Genomic DNA, 24929 nt, shown 5'->3' on the forward strand with positions numbered 1-24929 from the left:
AAAATACTAGAATATCTCAGGAAATGTCTTTTTTCCATTATTGATTTTTAAAGAAATCAAATTATAGATTCAGGTACCAGAGTTTAAAAAATAATAATGGTAATTTTTACATAATTTGGATTTACAGCTTATAAAACTACAAAATCAAGAAGTCAAAATCATTTGAATACTGTGAAAAAAAAAAAAAAATCAGCTTAAATTCTGCAGGCCATAAATGTTTTAACCTGAATGTCACACACTAATCATATACAAAACCTAAAGCACCTGCATAGGTTTCCCCAGGTGTCATTTAATTGCTACAGTTTGGTTCAATTGTCTTAGTTGTGATTAATATGGGGAAAAACTGCAAACTTGACAACTGCCTAGAAGACCATCAACGAAACCCTCCATATGATGAGTATGCCACAAAGGTTCATCACTCAGGAGGCTGATTGTCCAGCGTCTACTGGAAGGACAAATTACGTCAGAAGAAGAGGCACCAGCAAAATAGAAGACTATGCTTCAACGGATTATCAACCAGAGAAGATCGAAGAAAGTTGGATTGATCCGAAAAAAGTGGAATGAGGTAGGCTTACAGCTTCAAAAACCACATTTTGACACATCCGGGAGATGGGCTACAACTATCAGGTTCCTCGGGTCAAGCAACTTGTGAGCCAACTTAGGAAGCTTATCATGAAATGAATGAATGAATGTGTATAGGTATTTCATAACCTCTAGATTATGACATACATTTATAAAACATATTTTTTCATTTTCTCCTATACATATGTATAATGCATGCTACTGACTTGATAATTTTTGGGGAGGAAATGTGTTCATTAATCACGAGAAATTATGTCAAAAGCAGTGCAATTTAAGAATGCAGCCCATTTGTTTAAGGCAACTATTTAATGCAACTGGATTTCAGTATCACACTTAACTTATGGTGTTGGAGACCTTTATGAATGCCAATCACTCCCTATAGAACTGGAGCATGAGCTTGGCTTTCATTGCTGTCTTTCAAATGGCTAATTCCGGATGGGCCTTAAAAATAGGACTGTTGATGTTACTACTTTGTGATAATTTTCTAGATGGCTGGAAACTCCTGAATGGAGGCAATGTGTTGGGCAGACAGGTGGTCTGAGGATCTTTGCTCTTTGATTTATTTATTTTTGACTTTCGTCACAGTTGTGCAGGAATTAGCTTCTCTGTTCAAAGGGAATAGTTCTTGGAAAGGTGTTAGCTGTGGTTTGTGGATTAGAAATTAAGTTCTCATAACAGCTTTTGGACAGACTGAAAGCGATGTTTCATTGTTGGACTGAATATCTTAGTGCCCTTCCACTCAATTGACTGATTTACCACAATAATAGATCATGACAATTGTGTCTAACCTTGACCACAGCAGCCTCTAAAGAACAATCTGGTAGCCCAGGTTTGTCCATCATTCCTGATGTCAGGTATGCCATGCTCTCCATCACAAAGGCATTCAGGGCCATGACTGCAAATTTCTCCTAAATTAACAAGACAAATACAAAACTATTACAAATCTGGTCAAACTGGGTGGTAACCTGTTTTCAGTGTGAGGGAGAATACCTGTATCATACCAAATTCACTTAAGCTTTTGTCAAACTGCTTCCTTGTTGCAGCATATTCAGAGGTCATTTCTAAAGACAGACATTTATTGTCAGTTATTTGAAATGTTATTACTTCTATTATTAATTACAGTGGTACCATGACTTCTATGTGACATGTTGTACGTGCTTTTTGTAGATAAAAGCAGTTGCTTGGCCGATGTTTTGTCTTGAGTTGGACAAAAATTTGAGTTAAGAGTGCATAATGGTGGCAATAATCCTGAAAGGCAGACAGTAAACAATCTTTCAAAAAACAAGCCAAGTGGTAGAATCGAGCTGTTTTTTGTCACCCCAGTTCAAGGAAACAAAATTACACTTTGTTCCATTTACTTATGACGTAAATTATATTTTGCTCATTTTTCTAAATAGTTGATAAATGACAGTTGACATGAGTGTCAAAGGATAATTCAAAAGAACAAATCTCCCAATTAGTTTTTTAGAAAAATAAACAAAATGAACGCTACCAAATTATTATGCACAACAGAGTTTCGAAAACTCTGAAAGCTTTTAAAGAATGGAAAAAAAATGTTACCTGGCCCTGTTTGGAAAAATAATGATCACCCCCAAAAAAATGAATTATTTGTGCTGAATGTCAATTTTTGGTTAATTTTCACTGAAAACACTCAAGCCAGATTTCCTCCAGCAGACCCGTTAAATCAAGAAAATCAAAGCAGGACAAAAGAAAAGAAAAAAGCTGCAACAAAATGATGATGATGATGAATGAATCAATCACTAGTACCTACACGACCTGCAAAACCTTCATATTATATCCAAAGAGGTCCGTGAGTATTAGTAGTGAGGAAGTTGGACAAGTTAAAAGGCCGACTTAAACTCACCCCTTGGCCGAGACTATCTTTGCTTAGCTGGCTAAGAACGAGACGCGTTTATGATCAAACCATTGCTGTTGAAGAAGCGTAGAACGTGAGTAATTGCATAATCTTGTTCAACCAACACAACTTTTACAACGAGGATCGTAAGGTAAACTCAACCTGCAAGTACTGGAGTGAGAGCCATTGGTTTGAATCTCTTTCATTCCCACATCCTTTAAATCTACATAGCCTTTACATTTTTCATACTCAAACCTTCTTACCACATACCCTTTTAACTTTAACAGACTAGCATGTGAATTGTGTTACTTATGTGCTGACTTTGTTTAACTGCTTCGATTTGGTTTTTAACTTTAGTATAGATTAGGTTGAATGTGAATTGTGTACCGTATGTGTTGACTTTATTTGATTGCTTTTTTGACCATCTGCAACCCTTTGGGAAACAATATTGTGCGACCTGTAGGCCGGTCCGAAGCCAGGATAAATGCAGAGGGTTGCATCAGGAAGGGAATTTCGTGGAAAACTGTCCAAACAATGAGCGTTCATCAAACGAATTCCATAACGGATAGGTCGTGGCTCGGGCTAAATACGGCCGCCCCCAGCACTGTTAATCTGCAATGCGTAGGTAGAAATTAAGATAATGTAAATCAAAGGCAAAAAAGAAGAGGAGAGCGGCTTAGTCGGCAGAAGAAGAAGAGGAATGCATAGACCTTAAAGCTGTGTGTCGGGACTTTGAATGTTGGGACCATAACAGGAAAAGTTCAGGAGTTAGTTGACATGATGATGAGGAGAAAGGTTGATATATTGTGCATACAGGAGAGCAAGTTGAAAGGGAGTAAGGCTAGAAGTTTAGGACCAGCGTTTACATTATTTTACTATGGAGTAGATGGGAAGAGAAATTGAGTAGGGGTTATTCTAAAGGAAGAGCTGGCTAAGAATGTATTGGAGGTGAAAAGAGTATCAGATCGAGTGATGAGGATGAAATTTGAAATTGAGGGTATTATGTATGATTAGCATCTATAACCCACAGGTTGGATGTAAACTTGAGTTGACAGAGAAATTCTAGAAGGAAGTAGACGAAGTAGTCCCGAGCATCCCAATCAGAGAGAGAGTTGTAATGGCAAAGGAAACAGGGGCGATGAAGAAGTGATGTGTAAGAACGACATCCAGCAAAGGAACTTGAGTGACAGATGGTGGTGGACTTCGCAAAAAGGATGGAATTGGCACTGGTGAACATTTATTTCCAGAAGAGACAGGAACATAGAGTGACCTACAAGAGCGGAGGTAGAAACATGCAGGTGGATTATATTTTGTGCAGACGAAGTAATTTGAAGGTTACCGACAGTAAGGTAGTCGTGAGGGAAGAGTGTAGCTCGAAAGCAAAGGATGGTGGTGGGTAGCATGACTCTTGTAGGGGGTAGGAAGATGAAGAAGACAAAGGTAGAGCAGAGAATCAGGTAGTGGAAGTTGAGAAAGGAAAAATGTTGTGTGGCTTCTCGGAAAGAGGTGAGACAGACTATAGCCGGTCAGGAAGAGCTCCTAGAAGACTGGAATACTACTGCCAAGGTTTTCAGAGAGGAAGGCAGAAGAGTACTTGGGGTGTCATCTGGTAGGAAAGGGGAGAAGGAAAGTTGGTGGTGGAACCCCAAAATACAGGAAGTCATTCAAGGAAAGATTAGCGAAGAAGTAGTGGGGCACGGAGAGGATTGAGGAGAGGCGAAAGGAGTACATAGTGATGTGGCGTACGGCAAAGGTATTGGTGGTGAAGGCTTAACAAGAGTCATATGAAGACGTACACCAGGTTGGATATGAAAGAAGGAGAAAAGGATCTCAACAGGTTGGGCAGACAGAGGAATAGAGATCGGAATAATGTGCAGCGGGTAAGAGTGATTCATAATAGAGATGGACATGTATTGACTGGTGCCAGTAGTGTGCTAAATAGATGGAAAGAATACTTTGAGATGTTGATGAATGAAGACAATGAGGAGGAAGAGTAAAAGAGGCAAGTGTGAAGGACCACGAAGTGGCAGTGATTAGTACATGGGAAGTTAGAAAGGCACTATAAAGGATGAAAAATGGAAAGGCAATCGGTCCTGGTGACATTGGTATATTGGTATTGGACATAGAAGTAATTTGAAGAGGTGGCTGTGGAGTTTTTGACCCACTTATTCAACAGAATACTCGCGGGCGGAAGATGCCGGTAGAATGGGGAAAAGTGTCCTAGTGCTCAGTTTTAAGAACAAAGGTGATGTTCAGAACTGTGGAAACTACGGACGAATAAAGATGATGGGCCACACAATGAAGTTATGGGAAAGAGTAGTGGAGGCTAGACTCAGGTGAGAAGTAAGTATATGCGGGCAACAGTATGGTTTCATGCTTAGAAAGTGTACCACAGATGCATTATTTGCCTTGAAGATGCTCGTGAAAAATTACAGAGAAGGAGCTACAATGTGTCTTTGTAGACCTAGAGAAAGCCTATAACAGAGTACCAAGAGAGGAACTGTGGTACTGCATGTGCAAGTCCAGTATGGTGCAGAAAAATGTTAAATGAAAAATGTCTTTCCGCCGTTTTCTCTGCTATTGACTGTCTATGCGATAACCTCTCGTGTTCACGATGCCGCCAAAAGCTGTGCGAATGGGAAACCTTCCTCCAGAGCGTCCAAGAAGAAGAGGAAGATCAGCGAAAATATGTTGGATATGATCAAAGACGACATAAGTTGCACTTTTGTGGCACGCAATTATGGCATGAATGAATCCACGGTGTGCTCCATAAAATCCGCAAAACCAGTTCAATAACTTTTAAGGAAGTGAAACATGGTGACTCCGCGAAATGAGGATTGCTCAAATGGTAGGTATACTCGCTTTGTGCATAGCGAACTGCAGAAAAGCGGCCTGGTGACCACAATGAGGCTGAAGAAAGTTCAGACGAACCTCAAGCTGCAAGGAGGGAATCACCCCCTTGAGGGCGAGGCTTTTCGGCAAGCAAAGGTTGGTTTGAAAAATTGTAACAGCGTTATGGCCTCAGAAAACTGCCTCTGTATGGTGAGGCTTCCTCCGGAAACAACAATGCTGCTCGTCGTTATGTGGTGGAAGAATTTGCACAGGGCGTAGACAACAATATGATACAAGCTGTCGAGGATTACGTTGTTGGACACGGAGTTCTAAAATGTTCCTGTAAGGACGAGGATGGCTGTCGACTGAGCTTTTTATTAATATTGCTGCTTTTGGACAAGTACACAAATACACGGACACTACACTCCCTTCCTGGAACATTCGCTGGAAATAACCTCCTATTTGGAACATTGGATTTGAGTATGTTGACTATAACAATACATCGTTTGGCTAGTTAGCTCGTGTTACACGTTGATAAAGTGTCTTTGTACTTTTATGTTGTTATTGTTTTGTGTTGTATTGTGTGTCATTAAATTTTCTTAAATGCAATACAAGTGACCTTAGACACTGATGGTGTAGTGGTACATACGTCTGCCTTTGGTGCGGGCAGCATGGGATTGATTCCAGCCCAGTGATGGTGTCGATGGTGCCCTCAGACTGACTGGCGACTTTCGCCTGAAGCTCGCTGGGATAGGCTCCAGCTTTCCCGCAACCATCGTGAGGATAAGCGGCTTGGATAATGACATGGGAATACCAGTGCTTTGTTATATTTTGCTGGTTTGACCAAGGGGATTTATTCTAAATTCACATGGAATATATGCTACAAATTCCCCCCCCCACCGCTATTTTTTTTTTAATAGCTCTATACACACCGACCTGTCAATTGGAACCCACAAAGCTCTTGTCCTTTGCACCTGTGCAATTCATTTTTCATGACGAATCGAGTTTTTTTGGAAACGCGTGAAGAGTGAATCCATTGTCCCGAGTATTTGAGGAAAATCCAGAGACGAGCCGGCATTTTGGCTAAAACGGAGAAAAAAAAAAAAAAGGTAATTTCTTGCCTGTACAAGAGTCTGTACACCCCACTAGAAACCCCCTGACAAAGATGGATGATGCAGCAAAGCTGAAAAAAACAGTTTGGCACACATTAATTATAATTTCTAACAAATTACAAGCGGCACCACCTGACCCACCCTTGATGAATGGCACGCCATCCAAACTAGCTCAAGAGCAAGCAGGATCCTATCAGACTCTCCACATCCTGGCCACCAGGGTCCTCAAGCTCCTTCCATTGGGTAGGCAATACTGATCAATGCAAACCAGATAGCAGGTATTTCAAGAGCTTCTTCCTTCTTGCAATTAAATTCTTAAACATCTAACTTACAACTCCACTGCAACTTGCAACCAATTTTCTGCCTCGAGTTGTTGTCACATCCGACTGGGCCTATTAGTATTAGTATGAATATTAGATTTACATACAAGAGACTATTGACTATGTATAGACTATATATGGTGAGGGAAGACATGAGGGCAGTTGGGGTTAGAGAGGAAGATGCGGGAGATAGGCTAAGATGGAAAAAGATGACACGCTGTGGCAAACCCCAACGGGACAAGCCGAAAGGAAAAAAAGAAGAAGAATAGACTATCGCACGATTAGTCACTTTAAACTGTATACACTTCTTGAAGTCTCAACACCCTTTGCACAATGGTCATTGCACTGGACTATTGCTTTCATGGGGATTCTAACTGTTCTAAATGCAACAAGTCTGCATCCTTTACACAACTGAGTTTAAAAAAAAAAAAAAAAAGTTGCCTATCAATTAACTGTCTATTGTTTTTCATGCTCAACATGTATGTCGTACAACTACAGGAGACCAATTCCTTGTGTGTTGTGACCTTGGCCAATAAACATGATGATTATGACAAGTGGAAAAAAAGCGTCAGTTTCCAGGCAAAAAACACATTACCTTTGTCATATTAGTTTCCAGGAAAATCACAATTCATCTTTCACGTTTACTGTGGCACCAGAGAGATTATTACATCCTAAATACTAGAAAAAGGTTGTTTGCCAAAATATGTTCCCTTTAAGAAACAGCTTTTTGAGATCTGATAATTGTCATGGATCAAACTCATAAGTCAAGGAACCACTGTAAATCTAATATATTTGTTTAATTACCAATGATTTTTTTAATCATTCCAGCTGAAGAACTTCCCATGCTGAATCTTCCAGAGTTAAGTATATTCATGGCAATCTTTTCAAAAACAAAATAAAGTTAAACATCAAACAAAATATGCTCTTTGACGAGGCAAGTGAATGATTACCTTGAATCCATCCCCTAATTGTCCAATAACATTTTCCAGTGGGACTGGAACATTGTCAAATGACACTTCACAAGCTGGAAAAGTAACAAAGTCAGATTTGTAATTTCAAACATACATTTGATAAAAATACATTTGACCAAGAACACAACAAAGTTTGCAAACAGTCTTACTGTTGGAGCCCCTGATGCCAAGTTTGTCCTCCGGTTTTCCAGAAGTAATTCCTCCAAAAGCTCTCTCAACAAGAAATGCAGAAATCTTGTCTTTCTTCATGTCATTGACAACTACCTCAGTCCGCGCGAACACAGTCATGATGTCAGCCATTCCACCGTTTGAAATCCAAATCTGATCAACAGAAATTATCAAATGTGATTAACAATGGCTAACACATGTAAAGTACAATTTTTACCTTTGATCCATTAAGAAGGTAATGTTTTCCATCATCTGACAATGTTGCTCGCATCTGAATGGAGGCTGCATCGCTTCCACTGAAAAGAACAAATTGACCATTGCTGTTGCAAAATCAAAGGTAGAGTGACAACTACAAAGAAGAAAGTGAAAATCATGAAAATTTTACTGGAAAACAAATGATCTTTTTAAATTACAAATTAATTTACCCCTTCTTGAGCCATCACCTGATCGTGGTGGAGGGGTTTCTGTGTTTCGATGATTCTAGGTGCTAAGTTATCTGGAGCTTCACGCCCTTGGTAGGGTCACCCATGGCAAACAAGTTCTATGTGAAGGGACTAGACAAAATACAGCTCCATAAACCCCAATGATGAGTAAATTCAGATTCAGGTTTCCTTTGCCTGGGCACAGGTCACCAAGGCGCCCTTCTGGAACTAGGCCTGGAGGTGGGGCTCGAAGGCAAGCGCCTAGTGGCCCGGCCTTACAGCCATGGGGCTCGGTCGGGCACAGCCTGAAAGTGTAACTTGGGTCCCCCTTCCCATGGGTTCACCACCGGTGAGAGGGGCCATAGGGGCCAGGTGCAATAGGCGGGCACCTTGGCGATCCGATCCCCGGCAACCAGAACACGCCCTGGGGAGATGGAATGTCATCTCTCTGGCAGGGAAGGAGCCCAAGCTGGTGCGTAAGGTTGAGAAGGTCTGACCAGATATAGTCGGACTCGGCTTTACACACCGCTTGGGCTCTGGTACCAGTCCTCTTGATGGTCCACTCAGGTGTTGCTCAAGGTGAGAGGTGCCAACCAGGTGTGGGGTAAACTTATTGCCTCCCAGCTTTGTGCCTGTACCCCGGCGGGTGAGAGGGTAGCCTCCCTCCGCCTTCAGTTGAGGGACAGGTCCTGAATGTTGTTTGTTCCGAGGCACCAAACAACAGTTCAGAGTACTCACACTTTTTGGAGTCCTTAGAGGGAGTGCTGGAGAGTGCTGGGAGACTTCAATGCCCACGTGGGCAGTGACAGTGAGACCCGGAAGGGCGTGATTGGGAAGAACGCCAATCCCCCCCCCCCCCCCGATCAGAACCTCAGTGGTGCGTTTGTGCTCATTACGGACTGTCCAAAATGAACACCATGTTCAGGCAAAAGGGTGAGCTCATGTGCTCTCGGCACCAGAACACCCTAGGTCGCAGTTCGATAATCCACTTTGTGGTCGTGTCATCAGACTTGGGCCACATGTCTTGGACATTCAGGTGAAGAGAGGGGCAGAGCTGTCAAATGATAACCATCTGGCTCCAATGGTAGGGAAAGTCTATGACAAGAATACCAAGAACAGAACTGTGGTACTGCATGTGCAAGTCTGGTGTGGCGGATAAATATGTTAGAATAGTACAAGACATGTACGAGGGCAGCAGAACAGCGGTGTGGTGTGCCACTGGCGTGTCTGAAGAATTTAAGGTAGAGGTGGGACTGCATCAGGGATCCGCACTGAGCCCCTTACTGTTTGCAGTAGTAATGGATAGACTGACAGATGAGGTTAGACTGGAATCCCTTTGGACTATGATGTTCGCAGATTATATTGTGATATGCAGTGAAAGCAGGGAGTAGGTGAAGGAACAGTTACAAAGATGGAGGTACGCACTGGAAAGGAGAGGAATGAAGATTAGCCGAAGTAAAACAGAATATATGTGGATGAATGTGAGGGGTGGAGGAGGAGGATGAGGAGTAACGCTCCAGGGAGAAGAGATAATGAGGGTGGATGACTTCAAATACTTGGGGTCAACAAAACAGAGTGTGATAAAGAAGTGAAGAAATGGGTCCAAGCAGGGTGAAACACTTGGCAGAAGGTGTCTGGTGTTCGATGCGACAGAAGAGTCTCTGCTAGGATGAAGGGCAAAGTTTATAAAACAGTGGTGAGGCTGGCCAAGTGTACGGATTAGAGGTGGCACTGAAGAAACAACAGGAAGCAGGACTGGACGTGTGAACAGGTTGGATAGGATTAGAAACGAGCTCATTCGAGGGACAGCCAAAGTTGGATGTTTTGGAGACAAGGTTAGAGAGAGCAGACTTAAATGATTTGGACAGGTTCAGAGACGAGAACGTGAGTATATTGGGAGAAGGTTGCTGAGGATGGAGCTGTCAAGCAAAAGACCGAGAGGAAGACCAAAGAAAAGGTTGATGGATGTTGTGAGGGAGGACAGTGGGTATTAAAGAAGAAGATACACAAGATGGGCTTAGACAGAAAAAGATGACACGCTGTGACGACCCTAATGGAACTAGTCGAAAGGAAAAGAAGAATACAGATGTCTAGCTTTGGCGTAAATCCCTTCCTTGCCGAGACTATCCCCAGCTAACTGCTGCTCATTCACAAAAATAATATGCAGTTTTTCGACTTCCCCCATGATCTGTGGCCTCTGCTTGGTCAACACAGTAGTTCCCTTTAGCAACATCACTTGCTTTGAGGGCATACTTTTATTTCAGAATGGTGCTGATCGTCGATTTCGCCACGCCATACTTCTTCGATACCTCAGAAACACTCACACCAGATTCATGCTCAGCTATCAAATCCTTCTTTAAGTCGACAGTTTTATGGACCACTTTCCTTTTTTCAGCACGAGCAGTTCCACTTGCCTTCTTTGGAGCCATGATCGGGGGTTAATGTTGCTCAATTTGAAGAAAGCGTTTGAAAGCACTAACAAATCATCTTGGGTCAGTTGGTCGGGCTGTTCGAAAACCGATTTGTATTAAAACTAAGGTAATGCTGTGTGTGTGTGTGTGTGTGTGTGTGTGTGTGTGTGTGTGGTGTGTGTGTGTGTGTGTGTGAAGAAAATAAGTATTTGAACACCCTGCTATATTGCAAGTTCTCCCACTTGGAACATGGCGGGGTCTGAAATTTTCATCGTAGGTGCATATCCACTGTGAGAGAGAGAGATCATCTAAAAAGAAAAATCCATAAATCACAATGATTGATTTTTTTAACAATCTAGTTGTGTGATGCAGCTTCAAGTAAGTATTTGAACACCTGTCTATCAGCTAGAATTCTGACCCTCAAAGACCTGTGCGTTCGCCTTGAAGAGTCCACCTCCACTCTATGTATTATCCTGAATCAGATGCACCTATGTGAGGTCGTTTGCAGCATAGGGTAAGAGACCTGTCCACTCCATACAATCAGTAAGACTCAAACTTGTAACATGGCCAAGACCAAAGAGCTGTCCAAAAACACCAGAGACAAAATTGTACAACTCCACATGGCTGGAAAGGGCTCCTTTGCCAAGCAGCTTGGTGAAAAAAGATCCACTGTTGGAACAATCATTAGAAAATGACGGTAAATCTCAATCGGAGTGGAGCCCCATGCAAGATATCATCTCGTGGGGTCTCAACGATCCTTAGAAAGGTGAGGAATCAGCCCAGGACTACATGAGATGACTTGGTCGATGACCTGAAATGACCTGGGACCACCGTGTCCAAGGTGACTGTCGGTAATACACTAAGACGTCATGGTTTGAAATCATACATGACACGGAACGTTCCCCTGCTTAAACCAGCAGGTCAAGGCCCGTTTTCAGTTTCCCAATGACCATATGGATGATACAGAGGAGTCATGGGAAAAGGTTTTTGTGCTCAGATGAGACCAAAATTGAACATTTTGGTCATAATTCCATTAACCGTGTTTGGAGAAAGACGAATGATGAGTTCCATCCCAAGAACACCATGTTTACTGTTAAGCATGGGTGTGGTAGCATCATGCTTTGGGGGGGCGAGGGGGGTTCTGCACATGCGACAGGACAACTGCACTGTATTAAGGAGAGGATGGCCGCGGCCATGTATTGTGAGATTTTGGGGAACAACTTCTTTCCCTCAGTCAAAGCATTGAATATGGGTCATGGCTGGGTCTTTCAACATGACAATAACCCGAAGCATGCAGCCAGGAAAACCAAGGAGTGTCTCCGTAAGAAGCATATCAAGGTTCTGGCATGGGCTAGGTTGTCTCCAGACCTAAACCCAATAGAAAATATTTGGAGGGAGCTGAAACTCTGTTTCTCAGCAACAGCCCAGAAACCTCTCTGATCTAGAGAAGATCTGTGTGGAGGAATGGGCCAATATCCCTCCTGCAATGTGTGCAAACCTCCTAAACAACTACAGGAAACCCTATTGTAATTGCAAACAAAGGCTGCTGGTACTAAATATTAACATTGGTTTTCTCAGGTGTTCAAATACTGATTTGCAGCTGTAGCACGCAAATAAATCATACATTGTGATTCCTGGATTTTTCTTTTTAAATTCTCTCACAGTAGACATTCACCTACTATGAAAATTTCAGACCCCTCCATGATGTCTAAGTGGGAGAACCTGCAATATAGCAGGACGTTAAAATACTTCTTTTCTTCACAGTATCTTCTACTTCTTTTCCTTTTGGCTTGTCCCGTTAGGGGTCGCCACAGCGTGTCATCTTTTGCCATCTTAGCCTATCTCCTGGATCTTCACCTCTAACCCCAACTGCCCTCATGTCTTCCCTCACCACATCCATCAACCTTCTCTTTGGTCTTCCTCTCGCTCTTTTGCCTGGGAACTCCATCCTCAGCATCCTTCTACCAATATAATCACTCTCTCGCCTCTGAACATGTCCAAACCATTTTCTTCACAGTATGTGTGTGTGTGTGTGTGTATATATATATATAAAATGTGTGATCTACAGGGCCTGTGATACATTAGGCCTAATGATATTAACAGTTATCAATTATCTAATATTTGAGAAATTTACATCAAACTTACCTTTGTGTTTCCTGGTTTGGATATGCTGCTGGATATTTTTTTTGCTCCTCAGCTTCCATAATTCATTGTATTGGAACACAGAGTTCACAGCACTTTGCCAGGAGCATCCACTTTTTGTATGTGATCGGTTTGACATGTTGATGTTGATACAGTTTACATTCCTATCTGCACGGTTACACTTTTTTCAAGTCATGCCTGTCTGAAACAGCTTTTTACCCCGTGGTTTTTAATCAATTGCCTGGCACGATCTTCATCTTTTCGCTTCATAACTTTTGCCATTCTGGCAAATGTGCAGACCGCACAATAACATCCATCGTATGTCTATAAGTTGTAACTATGCTGTACTAAACAGAATACTTCTCTATGAAATGTTAACTTTGGAGTGAAAATACCGATGACATATCGGCAAAATGGTGCCAGAAATAGAAATGTTGTCATCATTATAAACACAAAATTTAATGTAAACGGAAAGCAATGCCGTAAAGATAGCAATGCCGTTTTCGGCTATAACGGCTGTTCCTAATTTCAGGACGAGGGTTGCCAATCAATGCTGGAGTTCGGTCTTGATCATAGCCTTGCCCCGGGTCAAGCCAACTCCCCACCACCAAATTTTCTCAACGGATTTACACGTTTCACAAGACTGACATTTTCAGCTGAAAAAAACGGAAAAAAGAAAAAAAGAATTCCGCGGAAAATTCTCATCGCTGCCTTTAGCTTTTGGATGGATGGATGGATGGTCTGACTTCTTTCAGCTAGGGGTCGCCACAGTGTATCAACTCCAATGAATGCTCAAATTTTGTTTAGCACAGTTTTTACACCAGATGCAACCCCTCTGTATATAGCTATAAAATGTGCTTTTCTTTTTCTCAACAAATTTTTACTTATATACAAAATAATGCAGTTGACAATATTTCTGGGAAAAATTTGCACATTATTCACGAGAAATTATGGTCGCGAGAATCGATGAGATTATTAGAAACAAGGCTAAAAAGATTTTACCTTCCAGGCTCAGTCAAACAAAAAGCAGCAATGTGTTCCCCTGAGGCTAATTTGGGCAGATACTTCTTCTTCTGGGATTCATTCCCTGCAATTAGTATACCCTAAAATACAGAACTACTATCAGAAAATAAAAACTGCAAGACATGCAGATTCAAATCCAAATTCACAGAAATTAGATTGCAATTTCACTGTAGCGTATGCAACGTTTAAATATTACCTTCAGTCCAATTGCTTGATGAGCAGCCAATGTCACTGCAATCGAGCCATCTAATGAGATTATTTCAGCTAGTCGTGCATACATGGTATTGGACAGTCCAAGTCCTCCTGAAAATGCAAGAAAAAGAAATTCTCCTGAGCCTTTAAAAAAAAAAAAAAAAAGTCCTGAATCTGAAATTAAGATCATGGATGATTTTTGCTCAGATACAACACATGTAGGCATCAAATGTATTTTGCAGCATAGAGACAGCACACAAAGCAGGAACTTTACTCTGGAATTTGTACCTTTACCAGGAAAGTCTTTTTATACTTTTCATGTCCTGAAAATGAAGGTAAACGATATTACTACGACAATTATTCGTAAACTGGCTTCAAGGCTACTATCTCAAAGCTACTACTACAGAAAGTCACTTTCTGTCATGAACCAGTGGCACATGGCAGACCTAAATGCAGGATATTACAATAATATTCAGAGTGGCTTTATTCCAGAAATAGGTCGATACCAATAGGCAGTCCAAATCAAAGCAGAGGCACATAAACGCTAGGCGAGGCAGGATCCAAAAAACATGAAACAAGATGAGGAAAACCAAGAAGCAAAAGACATGGTCAAACTAAAATGTCACAGAATTACTGTGACTAATTATTGCTCTAACCTACGCACAGAAGTGGAGAATCCAACATGCAGTAAATGCAACACAACGAACTGACAAATGCCAGTGACAAATTCCAAACTTAAATGCCTGGTCTAATTACCATCAAATGAACAAGAGCCGTGTGACAGCTATCAGAGGTGGTCTCGCCCAGAGCAGTGGCCTGGCCACGCCCCTCATGGTAGAGGCCAGGGCATGCCACACTTTCAGGACAATTTGTTTAAACTTCCATATTTTTAAAATGTGAACATTTCCATGTGACTTGACTTCTGATTTTTTTCAGTATATTACATAATAGGATTTGAAAACAATTGTATGGTACATCATTGCTGATGATGACGACATGCATGGACGGAGCGGCTTTGGCCTCTCCCTATCAGTGCTTCTTTACGTATTTTGTCTGGTTTTTGGGGCCACTTTGCTCACGTACGCCTCAGCACAACACTGTTACACTAGGTTTATAAATTTTTCACAACCTCAATAATCTGTATCATATATTGATTAACTTTTGCTAGTGATGAGAGGAATTGATCTTCATTTGGTCAAATCTTTTTTAAAAAAAAAAAAAAAAAGTCACCCCGGACTCAAAATTAAGTTTTCGTAAAACCTACTAACAACCAGAATACCATTAGTAGGTTCATATCTGTTCAATCATAAAATAACTAAAGGCAATACAGTAATCCCTCTCTACTTCATGGATCACCTATCGCGGATTCAGTGCATGCCCCCCCCAACAAAATGAAAAAAAAAAAAAAAAAAAAGCCAGATCTGCCTTTTGGTGCTGATTGGCTCATCGAAGCTCTACCCAGCAACTCCCTCTCCCTCCCTTCTTCTTCCAATCCGGCCATTTTCCGGCTATTTACTCTCTAGTTTAAAATGCATCAAAAGCGCTCATGCTTGATCTTGATCTTAAACCTGCTGCCGAAACACCCAAGCTGAAGAGAAGGATGCAAAATTAGAGGATTGCTTGAAAATGAAGCTGCTTTTGTTTTGTGGACAGCGGGAAAAAAAACGGCCTGGCGACAATGCAGAAGAGGAGGGGAGGGAACTGATGGATAGGCAAAAAGGGAAACTTTTGGATATGATCGCAGAAGTTACGCTTTTGTGGCGCCATGATGGCATGAATGAATCAGCAGGATTCCACATAAAGAATGATGTGGTAAAAATCAACCTGGAGCTACCCGCGAGGACGAGGCAAAGGTTGGTTTAAAACTTTCAAAAGCTTGCGACAATATGGTACGAGCTGTCGAGTTTATGTCTTTGTACAGTGTTGGATTAAATTGATTAATTGTACATAACGTTCTTATATTTGCTCTCGTTTTACTTTTAATGCTCATTTGTTATGCATAATCTGCGTACATTAACTGGCGTTTTCTTATCGACACACGGTTGCTTTATTTATCATGTTTGCCGTGTAAATAAAGAGGATTTGTGGAGGTGTGGCCAGAATGATTTGAAGACAGTGAGAGAGACACATCCTGTGTTTTCCTTGCGAACTAAAGTGAGGAGGTTGCGCTACACCGGCGAATTGAAAGTGATGTAAAAGCGGACATTCGCGTGAGGTTTATGACTTTCTGTACTGCAATAAAAATGTTATTTTAATGTTATACATACATATATGTTATATAACTACACATTTGTAGTGTAATTTTTGGCTCCAGTGGGCCATGTGTAAATGCTGTGCTGTTGAATAAACACTTTGGTACGAGCACGGCAACCCCAGCGGAACGGAAGTGATATCACGGTGAAACACTGGAAGTGACATCACAACAATGTGCCATGGGCATTCGGTGAGACGCTAGAGGACATCACATGTTTCATTTGTTTGTGAATTTCTGTACTGCAATAAAAATCTTATTATATTGTTATTCACTAGACACTTGTAGTGTTGTAAATTTTGTCTCAAGTGGGCAAAGTATAAATGCTGTACTGTTCATTAAACATTATGGTACCCATGCGGCAGCTCCAGCAGAAGTCTCCAAGTGATGAATGGTAACTATAGGAGTGATAAACTACAGTTATAGCGCCGAAGAAAAGGAGTCGAAGGCGGAGTGTCGAACACAGTAGTAAACATCGTTTTAATGGCAGACATCAACAGACAGTTATGTGTGTAACAAACAAAACAGTCCGTGCGGAACCCCACAACCGAACTCGAGGTCCCGCAGGTGAATTATGTAAAAACCTCACAAGCCCCCCCAGAATTCACCCATAGTCAAAATCCCTGTGTCGTGGAGGTACGACGACCCTACCCCGGAAGGTGTGCACTGCAGGGGCCGAGGGGGGCGGGGCCGCACTGTCCATTGAGTCAAGAGACAAGGGTCCTGGCGGGGTTGAGGGCACCCCAGAAAGTGCAGGGGCGCAAGGTAAAGGGGGATGACCTCAGCGCAGGGGAGGGCAAACCCCAAGGGCTATGCAATGTCCAGGTGAGCGGGCTTGACCCTGTCCACAGAAACAGTCTCGGGTCTACCGCCAATGTCCACGAGCAGGCACTTATCTCCGCACTCCAGGACCCGGAACGGGCTGTCGTATGGGGGGCTGCAGGGGTCCGCGGTGGGCGTTATGTCGAATGAACACAAAATCCGCCGAGCGCAACCATTGGGGTAGCCAGGGTGCCATGTTGCGACGTGGGAACCGCCGCGAACCCTTTGGACAGTTACCTGGCTGCTGACCAAGGCGCCGTGGTGTACGGGATGAATTCGCTGGGGACACGCGCGGCTGGGCGTAGACAAGCTCGGCGGCGAGGACATTAGGTCCTCCTTGGGGGCGCACCTGGGGCCGAGCATGACCCACGGGAGCTTATCTAACCAGTTGCCATCCGTCAAGCCAGGGCGCAGGGTTGCTTTCATGGAGCTGTGGAACCGCTCGCAGAGACCGTTCTCCTGGGGGTGATAGGCGGTATTGCGGTGCGGCTTGACCCCCAAATTCTCAGCGACTGCGTTCCAGAGTTCGGAGGTAAACTGAGGCCCACGGTGGGAGGAGAGGTCGGATGGGGTCCCAAACACGCAACTCACGTGCCGATGAATGCCCGGGCTACGTCCGACGACGTCGTCGAGGAGAGGGGAACGGCTTTGGACCAGCAGGTCGTCCTGTCCACCATGTCCAAGTAGGTGAAACCGTGTGAGGGAAGAAGCGGACCCATCAAGTCGATGTTGGCATGGTCAAACATCCTCTCGGGGACAGTGAAGGGCTGTATGGTGCTTTTGTGTGGCAATGCACCTTAGCACGCTGACAGGCCACACATGAGTCGACCCAGGGCTGCACATCCTTCATAACCCCGCTCCATACGAACTTCTGGACCACCAGCCTCACGGACAGTTTCCTGCCGGGGTGGGAGAGGTTGTGAACCGCCTCGAAAACAGCCCGCCGCCAGTTCACAGGGACTATCGGCCGAGGCTGGCCAGCCAAGAAGTCGCACAACAACCTGACGCCCGAGTCACTAAAGGCGACTTCCTCCAGGTGCAAACCCGTGTCAGAAGTCTTGAGGGCCTGCACCCCGTAGTCCGAGGCCTGGTCTGCGCTCATGCGGGAGTAGTCGAGACCCAGATGCACAGTGCCAACGACCGCCCTGGAGAGGCAGTCCCCGACCACATGTTGGAAGTGCGTAGTGTACTCTGAGATGAAAGACAGTTGGCGTTGCTGGCAGGCGGACCACGGCTCGGCCACCTTGGACATGGCGAAAGTGAGGGGTTTATGGTCCACATATGCTGTGACCTTACGGCCTTCCAACAGGGAACGGAAGAGGCGGATCGCCAGCCAGAGGCCGAGGAGCTCCCTATTGACTGTGCTGTATTTGAGTTCCACGGGGACCAGCTGATGGCTGAAAAAGGCAAGCGCCGACCCCCTGTTTGAATACGGCCCCACCGGCGTAGTCCAATGCGTCAGTAGTGAGAGCGACAGGGGCCCCAGGGGACGGGTGGGGCAGTATAGCGGCCCGACACAGCGCACCTTTCATGGCCCCGAAGGCTTCCACCCTCTCGGCCGTCCATATAATGTCCTGGTTGGGGTCTTGCTCTTAAGAGCCTCATATAGCGGGCGCATGGTGTGGACCGCCCGGCGGATGAACCGGTGATAGAAAGTCACCATCCCCAGAAACTCCCGGAGCCCCCGAGCCGAGCGAGGTCGTAGAAAAGCGGAGGCAGCCTCCACCTTTCCCAGAAGGGGGGGGCGGCGCCGTTCTTGTTAATGAGGTGCCCGAGGAATTAGATGGAGGGCACCCTGAAAAAACACTTCACCGGGTTGATGATCAGGCCATGCTGCTCGAGTCTCGCAAAGAGGTCCCGGAAGTGCATCAGATGTTATTTCTCCAAGGACCTGGCGACGAGGATGTCATTCAAATAGAAGAACACAAAGGGCAAGTCTCTGAGCACCGAATCCATTAAGCGTTGGAAAGATTGGGCCGCATTTTTGAGACCAAACGGCATCCTCAGAAACTCTAACAGGCCAAACGGTGTGATTACAGCCGTCCTGGAAACGTCTGAGGGGTGCATGGGGAGCTCGTGCCTTTTGCTTGTCACTCACCCTTCTCTTCGCATAAAAGCCCAAAGTCAAAGTAAACAAACCTAGTTTTTCATTTACTTTATGTACTTTGAATGCTTTTTTTCCCCCCATTACCTGAACACTGTTGGTGCCCCAAAGCATCCGCAATAAATTTGGGAGACTAAGTCATTTGACTAAAGTGAAAAGTCCTAGTGTGTGATGTGGTAACATGACAAATTCAACATTATCCATTCTCCATCTTACCGTATTGCTCAGGAACCTGAATTCCAAAAAGTCCAAGCTCTTTCAAGCCATTCAATGTCTCTGTGGGGATTCTGGCATCTTTGTCTATCTTTGCTGAGTCAACTATGGTGTAAGAAGAGAAAGGATTGCATCATTAAGTTTTGAAGTTAATTACAAATCAACAGGGGAAAAAAAATAAGCAATGACAGAGCTTGTCGCACTCTTCAGCATCCATAAAGCTGTAAAAAATTGTTTTAAAAAAATATGTGGACCTGCGAGCTGATAACCACTTTCTTTCATGGTACCAAAAAAAAAAGAACTGCTTTCATTACCAATATCATCTTTTAGTTATTTTATTGTCAGATTTGTTAAACATAGATGACATCTCCGGTGCCATCTTGTGACCACTAGCAGTGGTTAAACAGTTGACTTTGTGTTATTCCCTCCGCAGACACGACAAACGGGTAGTTTTCTTGAATGTGTTAAATGAAGAAACTCTAATCACACCATGAAAACTGTACAAAAAAAAATGCCATTTTAACCAGAGTGTATAAAAAATAGACAAAGCTATTTACACAAAAGGAGGAACGAACAATATGGCTACATAACATGGTAAAATAATGCATAAGAAAAATGTACCTCGTTGGCTGCTGCCATAAAAGAGGGAATTGAAAGTGTGAGCTGTTCGGTTACCCCATGTGATTTGACTGAATGAAAAAAGATTGAAAAATAGGGGATCTTGGGGCAGCAAGCATGATCAAAGGATGATCACCAATTTTAATGTGAAAGTTTTATAAATTGTATAATGAATTAAATAAATCGAGTACATCTATAAACAAATGATATTCTGTTTTCAAAATGTACACAATATGATCGTTCATTTTTTAGGTGCATACCTTTACACCAAAAAATTACAAATTCAAATACAAATTCAAAGTACGAGAACTGAAATATATATATATAAAATATATAATATAAAAATTATATATAGTGGGACTGTCATCCCTACAAACATTCTAAAATAGATAATGTAATGAAAAATACATAACAGTATTCACGTCAATGTCGATACGGAAAAAAAAAAAGGGAGCGCAAAGCGCGTCATCCATGCACAAAGTTGCGCAATTGAGTGTCCCTCAACATCCAAGTGGTCGCCATATTAGTCGCGTCCTCTGTCCTTGACGTCATCGTCACTTCCACCGTTGAAAATGTGCAATGCCTACTACTATGGAAGCCGAACAACAGAGATATTCGGATTTTTCCGACGCCCCTTCTGACACCGAAGCTCTTTTCGAAAAGGACAACACCACACAACCGATTGAAGTTACCGACCCATCGGGGCAATATTACACTATTGTTTGAGCCATATTCAGATGATATCCGATCACGGCCAAACCGCATCCCGTCCGATCTACTTCCGCGGTGGAGAAGAGCCATCGCAGCCGGCTGGTGTGGCTTATGACAAAGCTAAGCGGTGCTGCTTTAGGGGGGTGCTTGCAGTCGACCCAGGGCGCTTTATGCGCGCAGGCGACTGAATAACGCATTCTCGGCTGGGTTCTTCAGATGCGCCCCCGTCGCAATGCCCGACGCGCAGCCTTCGCAGAAGCTGTTACCGCCGAACGCGGCGCCTCAGCCGGTGTGGCTGAGTTTAGGCGCCCTTGGTGGCATATAAGGAGGAGGTGGAGCCGAGCTATGCTGCTTTTAGGGCTATGTTCAAAGTCGCCGCAGTACGCGATGAACACTATCGAGTGAGACATTGTTGGCTGGGAGACGCGCACATCAACACATTTAATACGCAGATCTTTTGTTACGTTATGAGAGAGACCGATTACGTGGTCTGCCTCAAACTTATTTTTTTTAGTAGCTGTATGCACACATCAACACATTTCATACACGGATCTTTTGCTAGGTTATGAGAGAGACCGATGACGTGGTCCGGCCCAAACTATTATTTTTTTTAGTAGCTGTATACACACCTACCTGTTATTTGGAACCCACGAAGCTCTCGTCCTCTGCGCCCGTGCAATCCATTTTTCACAACGTACAGGGTCTCTTTCAAACTTATGAGGGGTAATTTCATTCTCCCGAGTATTCAAGCAATGTCCAGCAATGCAATGAGCCCGCATTTTGGCTAACCCGAAGGAACAATGAGCTACCTTCGCGGAGGTAAAACTAATGGAAACAAACGAGTCCATGAGGGGGCGTCGCTGTCCTCTACGTCACTTCCTGCATCTTCTCGAAAACAAATCCCTGAGAGGATTTTCATGGCGGGAGTTACAAAAAGCTGTATACGTCAAAATCATGTTTTGTGGTGAAAAAACACATGGGACCATATTGGTTGTGGGGTTTTCCATGAATAATATACCAAAAATCATCCGTTTGACGACACTTGACCTTTAAATAATATCATTTAAAGCCTTGATTTTGAAGTTGACACCGTAGTGAGCTGCTGGAGCTTAATGAAAGTTTAACTATGTGTTTGCCCCCCTGGTGGCTAGCTGATGAGGTTGCAGTGCCCGACTGTCAAATATGGAAAAAAACTGCAGACAATCAGTTGCATTTAATTGTGGCAACCAAAATCTCGATCACAATTGACCCCTCCGTACAGGGCACTTAACCACGCCTCCTCAAGCGACGTCACGCGCGCTGACGTCAGACAAACAATTAGGAAAAATATCGGCGCAGCAAGAAAGGAATAGAGCGAAACTGTCCGATTTACCGGCTGATTACTCACTTACATTCTTAGCTAACAGTGAAATAGTTGAAAACCAGACAGCAGGGTTCAAGTATTTCAGCGAGGGGTATTTCAATGGTATTTACATGCATAGACGGAGAAACCATTGATATTAGCGCGAGATCTTTCCAGAGTCAGAGGAAGACCGAGAAGCCACATAATATAATATATTATAACCCAAAGACGAATTTGTCATTGACAGTTTCCTATTTTCGTGTTACATATCACACTTGTGTGCAGAATCTGTATATATATCTGTATAGCCGTTTGTGAACCACCGTATGAAGGAAATGAAGGCGAGGCTTGATTTACGAGTTGTTTCTCTCGTTTTCTTTGTATAACGTCACGCGCTCCCCTCAATAATTATTCTTAAATTAGTGCAGAACCTACGCAAGTCCCGACCGAGTACGACAATCACTACTTTAGTGTCCTCAAACATCCTTCCTTCAGTCTTGGTGTCTCGGTGCACGTCGAAGGCTTTTAGGACTGCTAGTCCAGTTTAGCTTTGCTAATTAGCCGTGAACAATGGAACACGTTTGTGCAGTCAGATCATCGCAAAATATCACTCAACACAGATCAAGTGTGACAATCATTCACACGTAGCTATATTATGCAAGTGAAGAACTACTAATTCATTTATGTGAGACATGTATTGAAAATCAAATATACGGCATACCTTCGTGCAAACAAACAAAGTCCGGTTTAGCTTCGCTCGGGAGCGCCGAACAGACATGTTTGTGCAGTCAGATCATCGCAAAATATCGCTCAACACAGATCAAGTGTGTCAATCATTCACACTTAGCTATGTTATGCAAGCGAAGAACTGCTAATTCATTTATATGAGACATGTATTGAAAATCAAATTTAGGGTTTACCTTCGTGCAAACATATCTGTTCCGGTTGATGGATTCAGTTGATCATGCGGTCTTCCTCAAAGTTTTATCCATCAAAGACATTTGTCGTACTCGGTCTTCTGTTCCGGTTGATTCTAGATGGATTCAGTTGATGATGCGGTCTTACACAAAGTTTGATCCATCAAAGACATTTTTCGTACTGGGTCTTCGGTTTTGGAACGGGTACGAATTGAACTCCACCAACTAGCCTTTCAGGATACCTGTCGTCACTATTATGAAGTCCGTGACTCCACCTCTTAACCATATCTATTGTTAAAGTACCCAAATACGCGATAAAACGCCAACAGAAGGTATACTGGACCATCCAGCCAGCGTTGTCTGAGATTTGAGTCCGAGATTATGCAGATCTCTGGCCTCTGATTGGTCAGTGACGCAGATTGCGCAACATCCACGGAGGGGTCAATTAAAATTCGACTGCCGTAATTTCTCATGTATAATGCAATTTTTTTTTTCTACCCTAAAGTCAATCATGCACATTTCTACAAAGGTGCAGTGTGGCAAAAAAGTACTTCGTCAGACATCAAATGTGCAAGTTCACACTTAAAAAGATGAGAGGTTTGTAATTTTCATCATTGATATATCTTATATCTTAAAATCCAGAAAATCCGTCTGATTTTTAAGGACTAATTGCAAATTATGATGTAAAATATTTTTGGTCAATAAAAAGTTGTTGGCAATGACAGAGGTTTTCTGTCAATCTTCATGAGGTTTTCACAATGTTGCTGGTATTTTGGCTCATTTCCCCATGCAGATCTCTTCGAGAGCATTGTTCTGGGGTTGTTGCAGGGCAACACAGACTTCCAACTCCCTCCAAAGATTATGGGTTTGAGATCTGGAGACTGGGTAGGCATACTCCAGGAAATACTTCTCACGAACCCACTCTTTCGTTGCCTCAGTGGTGTGTTTGGGATCATTGTCATGCAAGACCCAGCCATGTTTAATCTTAAATGCTCTTCCTGAAGTCACTCAAAATCTCACGATACATGGGCCCATCTATTGTTTGCTTTGCATTGATGTCATCCTGGTCCTTTGGTAGAAAAACAGCCCTAAATGATGATGCTTTCATCCCAATTCTTCACAGTTGGTATAGTGTTCTTTGGATGCTACTCAGCATTCTTTCTTCTCCAAAACCGACAAGTTGAGTTTTTACCAAAAAGTTCTACTTTGATTTCATCTGACCATCTGATATACTCCCAATCCTCTTCTGGATCATCTAAATGCTCGCTAGTAAACTTCAGACGAACTCTCATTCACGAGGGAAGGCAAGTTTATTTGTATAGCACATTTCAACAACGAGGTGATTCAGACTGCTTTAAAAGACATCAAAACATAATCCTCCCCCTAAATAAATGTCGTGGTTCGTTCCAATTACATTTCAGTAATAGGGCGGGTATTTTATTTTATTTTTTTTACAAAATATTTTTTACTCAGTCTCCAGCACATGGCCATTTTCTTGTCAGTTCTCGTTAATTCATGCTCCCTCGTGCATAACGAGATAAAATTCATGATGGCGTCTCGCATTGCGAAACACCGGAATATTAGCAGAAATGATAAATGAACCCGATTTTTGTCACGAATGAGGTAGAGGGTAGGACCCAGATGCAGAAAGCCGATATGCAAGCATGGTTTATTGCCAGGCAGAGGGCATACATAGGAAGTCAGTCCAACAGGGCGATGGTACAAAAATCACAAGGCAAGAGGCTTTACCAAAAAATATGAAACAATGTAAAAAAAAAATGAAAATTAAAAAAAAAAAAAAAAAAAAGACATTTAACCCATTCAAGAAAACTTACCCATTTGTCGTGTCTGCGGCGGGAATAACACTGAAAACCCAGCTGTTTAACCACCGCAAATGGTCACAAGATGGCACTGGAGACTG

At 43.1% G+C, this 24929-nt stretch overlaps 1 protein-coding gene and 1 long non-coding RNA gene across 17 annotated transcripts in view; both read right to left on the bottom strand.

Annotated features, from left to right (window-relative positions):
- Nucleotides 1-24929, bottom strand: part of acad9 (acyl-CoA dehydrogenase family, member 9) — a 110903-nt gene that overhangs the window by 75725 nt on the left and 10249 nt on the right. For 13 of the 16 annotated variants that reach the window (XR_009796802.1, XR_009796801.1, XR_009796803.1 and 10 more), the window contains exons 3-11: nt 19424-19525; nt 14035-14141; nt 13818-13918; nt 8058-8136; nt 7822-7993; nt 7652-7725; nt 7506-7581; nt 1573-1643; nt 1371-1490 (exon numbers count right to left, since the gene is read on the bottom strand). Coding sequence is in view for 13 of the 16 variants with exons in the window: in XM_061832265.1 (XP_061688249.1) it covers nt 1371-1490; nt 1573-1643; nt 7506-7581; nt 7652-7725; nt 7822-7993; nt 8058-8136; nt 13818-13918; nt 14035-14141; nt 19424-19525 (902 nt within the window). In the remaining 3 variants the exon portion in view is untranslated. Of the gene's footprint in view, nt 1-1370; nt 1491-1572; nt 1644-7505; nt 7582-7651; nt 7726-7821; nt 7994-8057; nt 8137-13817; nt 13919-14034; nt 14142-19423; nt 19526-23011; nt 23161-24929 lie in introns of those variants that run through there. The other 3 variants (XM_061832272.1, XM_061832266.1, XM_061832271.1) reach the window with 2 other exon arrangements.
- Nucleotides 5975-6595, bottom strand: LOC133507339 (uncharacterized). Its single transcript, XR_009796805.1, has 3 exons — nt 6523-6595; nt 6206-6352; nt 5975-6060 (listed from the first exon to the last, which is right to left on the bottom strand). It is a non-coding gene; the product is annotated as an uncharacterized LOC133507339 (long non-coding RNA).

The sequence above is a fragment of the Syngnathoides biaculeatus genome, chromosome 10 (assembly GCF_019802595.1).
Source record: "Syngnathoides biaculeatus isolate LvHL_M chromosome 10, ASM1980259v1, whole genome shotgun sequence".
Classification (NCBI taxonomy): Eukaryota; Metazoa; Chordata; class Actinopteri; order Syngnathiformes; family Syngnathidae; genus Syngnathoides; species Syngnathoides biaculeatus.